Source organism: Notothenia coriiceps, unplaced genomic scaffold, assembly GCF_000735185.1.
Source record: "Notothenia coriiceps isolate Sejong01 unplaced genomic scaffold, NC01 NC01_scaffold00016821, whole genome shotgun sequence".
NCBI lineage: Eukaryota > Metazoa > Chordata > Actinopteri > Perciformes > Nototheniidae > Notothenia > Notothenia coriiceps.
This window is the reverse complement of record NW_011349522.1, coordinates 178753-184991: the sequence shown is the minus strand read 5'-3', so window position 1 is coordinate 184991 and position 6239 is coordinate 178753. Positions and strand designations below refer to the sequence as shown.

The 6239-nt window shown below is 43.9% G+C and overlaps 1 protein-coding gene and 1 long non-coding RNA gene across 2 annotated transcripts in view; one reads left to right on the top strand and one right to left on the bottom strand.

Moving 5' to 3' along the window:
• Window positions 1-6239, top strand: part of LOC104949813 (Wilms tumor protein 1-interacting protein homolog) — a 13481-nt gene that overhangs the window by 4022 nt on the left and 3220 nt on the right. The window contains exons 3-4 of the mRNA XM_010776227.1: window positions 3833-3901; window positions 5831-6239. The exon at window positions 5831-6239 is cut by the window's right edge and continues 3220 nt beyond it. Of these exons, the coding sequence (XP_010774529.1) occupies window positions 3833-3901; window positions 5831-5986 (225 nt within the window). The 3' untranslated portion in view covers window positions 5987-6239. The remainder of the gene's footprint in view (window positions 1-3832; window positions 3902-5830) is intronic.
• LOC104949807 (uncharacterized) lies at window positions 952-1881 on the bottom strand. The gene is made up of 3 exons (XR_798846.1): window positions 1813-1881; window positions 1163-1293; window positions 952-1004 (listed from the first exon to the last, which is right to left on the bottom strand). It is a non-coding gene; the product is annotated as an uncharacterized lncRNA (long non-coding RNA).

The window sequence follows — 6239 nt, the reverse complement described above, 5'->3', positions numbered from 1 at the left end:
GCGACAGCCGAAGCAAGTACGATGCCTACAGAACGCCACCCGATGGCCCCGAACCACACGAAGGCAGCATTTACATTACATTCAAGACAAACAACTGCAACAAAAGCAACACAAACAATGATGTTAAAGTATTATGATACTGGACTGATATTTTCAGACTTTGTTCTTTAAGCCCCTGTCACACTGTCCCGAAATTGACACCCGATGGACTCACGATTAAGGAAATGTTCAAATTCAGCTCTGATCGTAGCAACATGGGGCCATTCGTGAGGGCATCTTAACCCATCGTATGACCGCCGGTGGAGTTTCTCAGGCTCCGGCAGCAACTTCGGGAGCGGTGGCCAAATCTTTGGCATCACAAAGATGGCTTAAGATGCCCTCACGAATGTCCCGATGTTGCTACGATCAGAGCCGAATTTGAACATTTCCTTTATCGTGTGTCCATCTGGTTGTTTTATTGCACAACAAAATCATGTAAACATATTATGTAAATAACCCAATTTGTGTTCTGTGAAACTAAAAAGGATATAATATATTATTTTGAAGGCGAGGAAGTTGTTGTTGCTATGGAAACAACATGACGGAGGAAACTTAATATCTTCTACATATACTGTAAAGACGGAGAAAGTAAAGAACAAAGTCGGAAAATATCAGTACAGTATCATAATACTTTAACATAATTGTTTTTATTACTTTCGTTGCAGTTGTATGTCTTAAATGTAATGTAAATGTTGCCTTCGTGTGTGGTTCGGGGCCATCTTCGTGCGAAATTCACAATTCCATATTCGTGTGTCCATCGGGTGTCAATTTCGGGACAGTGTGACAGGGGCTTAATCGGCACAGATCGCGTTTTGAAAATACACAAATACTGATGTTGACGAGCGAAATGTCCTCGAGTCTCATAAGGTGTCCGTGCTGAATGAAATGATGTTTAGTGTAAACGGTTCCTTACCTGTGCTGGGAGGATGGGCTGGTTGCAGGAGGCACACTTGGGAGCAAATACCCTGTCGTAAAAGAGACAAAAATATATATAAAGTGAAGACACCTTATTTCACACAGGTTAACACTAGTTTAAAAAAGTAGGTTGAGAACCATACATTTTGTGTTAAACTGCTGACTGAACATATTCAGTGATACAGTAAATATATGTGTGTCCTCTTACGTGTGGTAGTCTTTGACACAGTAGATGTTGTTCTCAACGTCCACGGTGAACGGCACTCCGTCTAAACCCTCTTTACAAACCACACAGCGGAAACAACCCGGATGGTACGACTTTCCCAGCGCCTGCAGGATCTACACACACACAATAAGAAAAAACACACAAGATAACGGTAAGACGTGTGTAACCGGTGTTGATTCGCGGTGTCTGCGTTGTGTTTTGTTTCGTTGAGGCTATCTCCGTTTATTCACTGACTGACAACAGATATACAACAAATCAGTCGTTATTAAATTGTTGTTTCCCCTCACACTGACTCCTCTCACGTGGAGCATTCACAAGAAGGGAATGGGAAACAATATGAAGGCGGGAAGTCCCCACAAAAATAATGCATTAACGCAGAATGATATGTCATCAGAGGCTTCTTAAAGATTCAGCTACTGCAGTGAACATGTTTTTCATCAGGGTGTTCTACGAAATAAGGCTCAAGATCAAGAGAACATGTAAAAGTTTATCTTAACGAGTTGGGTTTTTTGTCTGCACGATATCCTAGTAACTTTGCTTATCATAAACAAGAGAGTGCCTGAAGTGTCAATTAGAAACCTTAGACATGCATTGAGTCTCTTCTTTACACTTCCTGTCTGGTGAACTCTTACCATCTCCATGATGAGGTGACCGCACACAAAACACTTATCCGCCGTCTGCTGGAAACCAGAGTACTGAAAGAAAAGACACAGGAATTATTATTATTATTATTATCTTCAGCAGGTAGTGAACTTTTAGGTATATTTCAATGCGTGTATATGCTGGCAGTTTGCCCCCTGATGCACGAGCTTGTTTCAGGGCAGGGCTGATCTATAGAGGGTGCTGCTGCGCTCTTCACATCAACACGAACAGGATTTCTTTCAGGATCTTCTGTCTCTCAGCAACGCATGTTTCAAAAGCTATGATGAGTCCTCCATCATATTCCATACAGACAGGTTATAGGATACATGTCAGCTAGGGCATGGATAACGTTTTACTCCAATTTAGACTTTTCTGCACATTTTTGGATTGATCGTTCAACGAGTTATCTCTTAACTCACAACTTCAAGGTGACTCGGGGTGAGCAATGTATATCTAAATCATCAATTTCTCTTAAAGGTCCCCTATTATACTGTTTTTCATCAATATATCACAGGTCTCAAATATATACAGAACATGTCTCTGAAGTGTTTGGCTCCAAACAGATCATTGCAGCATTACCCATAATCCTCTCTGTTTCAGCCCTGTTTCCGAAGTGCTGATTCTCTGTCTGTTACTTTAGATGAAAATAAGGAGCCCCTCCCCACGCCCCTCTGAGAGACATTTGGTTACAAAGAACTCAATGGTGCTCTAGGAGGAGATTCAGGTGATAAGGTGGGGGGGGGGTTACCTTGGTTGCTGATTGGCTAATGGTTACTCAAGACAAAACATCGTTATGACATCACAAAGTGGCCAAAATCTGCTGGCTCATTTCAGTTTTTATAGAAATGGATCAGGACAAAAAGAGAGAGAATCTTTGTTCCTGAAACTTTCAGAGTCTCTTTCCACAGAGGGGACACATGTTGATGTAGAAGAGACATGGAGAAGAGGGGACACATGTTGATGTAGAAGAGACATGGAGAAGAGGGGACACATGTTGATGTAGAAGAGACATGAAGAAGAGGGGACACATGTTGATGTAGAAGAGACATGAAGAAGAGGGGACACATGTTGATGTAGAAGAGACATGAAGAAGAGGATGTTGCATAATAGGTGACCTTTGAACCCTGAGTGCAGGAAGTCTAAATGAAGGTGACCATCTGCAGATCAGAAGCCTTCAGGGTCGTGACCTGATGACTTGGGGGCAAGTGGATGAACAAGGCTACCAGGTGGAGGTGGTGATGGGCAAATCTACCATCTGCCGCCACNTTAACCTCCTGGATATCCATAAAGCCCCTGTCACACTGTCCCGAAATTGACACCCGATGGACACACGATTAAGGAAATGTTCAAATTCGGCTCTGATCACGATCAGAGCCGAATTTGAACATTTCCTTAATCGTGTGTCCATCGGGTGTCAATTTCGGGACAGTGTGACAGGGGCTTTATGGATATCCAGGAGGTTAAATAGCTTGACAAGCGCAATTTTTATTTTAAATTGAACTCTCTCTAAGCTGTACAAACAATGATTGCTGCCCGAGTCTCCCCAACCATTCTTTTCTGAGTATTAGTTTCTCCTTCTTCCTTTTTATTTTTTCTGCAAAATGGCGCCCAACTTTGATTGGTAGCTTCTTATGGACATGGTTTTTAAGGGAAGAACTTGTGTTTAGCGGCGGTCTTTTCCCATACTTTTTTCTGCGCGTGTTTGACTTAGTTTGGAGACCAGACCGAAATGTAGACCCCTGATACCCTGAGCAAACTACCAGGCTCACATTCGTTGGAGAACATGTAAAGAAATACATGGTTGAAGTGTCTAACGGAACAGCCAAATCTGAACAAACAACTTGGTACAGCCCTAATGTTTACCTTAAATCCATGTACATATTCAGAGCATTTGTTGGTGTAAACCTGCTTTTGTTGGACCATAACTTACTTTAAGTCTCTATGAATGTCTGCTAAATGTAATATAATCACTATAATGGGACACCTGACTGAGTGTGTTTGTGCTGACAGGGCTCCGAGGAAACCATTCGAGTCGTTTCTATGGACAAGGACTACCATGTGGATTGTTACCACTGTGAGGTGAGACGCTCCCTAACACACACACGCACACGCACACGCACACACAGACACACAGGGGGGTATGAGTAAGAGCAGTCTAGCACGAATGAGTTCAGACTACAGGCAATTCCTTATCGCTGTGTGTGATTCAACATTTCAGGCTGTTGTGAATAGCACAGAAAATATTTACATGCACAGTTCACACACACACACACGCACGCACACACGCACACACACACACACACACACACACACACACACACACACACACAAACGTGCTTTCACATGCACATTAGACACAATGAACCTGAGTAAAATCTGCTAATCGTGGGACGAGACCAGACTGTTTTTCTCCAGCATGCATGAATCACCGCTGCAGACACTCTGAATGAATGACACACACACACACACACACACACACACACACACACACAGTTACCAACCCAAGGTTACAGATCAACATTGTGACTCATTGACGAAGCACATTCCTGCGCTGAGCTCTGAACCCAGCTGGGGACTTGTTGCTCAGACTGAACTGAACCCGTCAGTCAGATGCTCCTCAGTGACGGATCAACATCTCACGCCACACTTCAGTGATTCTGCATTTCTGTGTTCTGAATCATAAATACTGAATTGGGAGATGTCTGTCCTCAATATCAGAGGGAGACAGACAGTTTTCTCTGAATGTCTGACAGTTCACTTCATAGAAATGCATCAGATCATTATGTAAGCAGTGGGTAATGATTTAGAGATGTGAAGGGGGGGGGGGTGATGGACAGAGGAAGGGTAAAGTCCAGAGCTGAATCATTCAGAAGAATTCATATTCATCACACACACATTTTTGCGTTGCTTATCCAAGTCTGAGGAAGGCCAGTTTATGACACCCTTCAGTTCACGGTCTCCTCCACAGGTTCACTGTATTCATTCATAATGCATTTGTCAATACAGATATTTAAAAGAAAAAAAAAAGTGTGTTTAATCAGCGATTTTCTCAGAAATTCCTCTGGACATTTGAACTCTCTAAGCGCGCGTTCAAACCAAACATTTAGTGTGTTTTAATAGTACTCTGGTACACTTTGTTTGAGCAGTTGAAGACTAAGTAGTTATACTCTGTTGTGGAAATGGAAATGGAAGATTGAAATTGTGTGGACCAAAACAAACAACATCTTGCTCGTTCTTATTGCAATGTCTAGCATATAATATCCAAGTAATGCAAAACGACTTAGTAGCTGCTAGGCCAACATCTTCCATTATCGATTTCAAGGTAGGTGTTATTTAAATTGGACCTATCATGCTATATTTGAATAATGTAGTGTAGGACCATACCTATATAAGGCATATTTATACTTTTTATTTTTCAAAATACCAAACAGATCATGCATTTTAGCCATTCCTCATTTCGCTCAATGTAACACTGTCTTTGCATGGGCTGATTCTGTGAGAACAGCACCATCTACAGGCCTGGCATATGTACTACAGCGTCTCCAGCGCTTTCCAACGGCAATGTCCGTCGCTGTCTCCTCCTGATTGGTGGAGTTGGCCCAATAGCCGTAGCGCCACTTCTGTGACGTCATAGAAGTGTTCAAATCTGGATCAGTCTGTATCAGATCCGTTGCAGCCCCTTTTTAAGAGATTTGGGTATGGAGGAAAATAGAGAGGGTTGTGTTTTCTGACACTTGGTGAGTTCCCTGGAACACCGGGGACACATATTCATATAGAAGACGTACAAAAGTTCATTCTGCATGATAGGTCATATGTGTATATCCAGGCTGTGCTGTCTCAACGCAATACATCATTACAATGGTATGACAAGTACCTGTTTTCACACACTGCCAAAAACAGACTAAGCAAACCTCCCAAATATAAAAGGTACCCCTTGTGCATTAACAAAGCCCACACTCATCTGTGTTTAGTGACTGATCGTGTTTCTCTCTTCCTCCCTCCTCTCAGGACTGCGGTCTGCAGCTGAACGACGAGGAGGGGCACCGCTGCTACCCTCTTGAAACCCACCTGCTGTGCCACGGCTGCCACATCCACCGGCTGCAGGCCCCTCCCCCGGCCCACCAGCCCCCCCCCAGCTACCCGCTGCACGTCACCGAGCTGTGAGGGGGGGGGAGGAAGGGGGAGGAGGACCGAGACCCCAGGTGATCCCAAACTGAGACCCCGTACTGCCTCCCAGGTGATCCGACACTACAGGAACCGGCAGATCCAGGGACGCCTCAGTGTGTCCGCCTGAGCTTCTGTCCTCCTGTCACATGACGGGCTGGGGAAAAAAGGGTCTCCCCCTCTATTTTCCTCCCCCTTCCCCTTTGGGTGCCTAACCCTAAAACTTGCCAGCTCACCCAGAGACCCCCGGTCA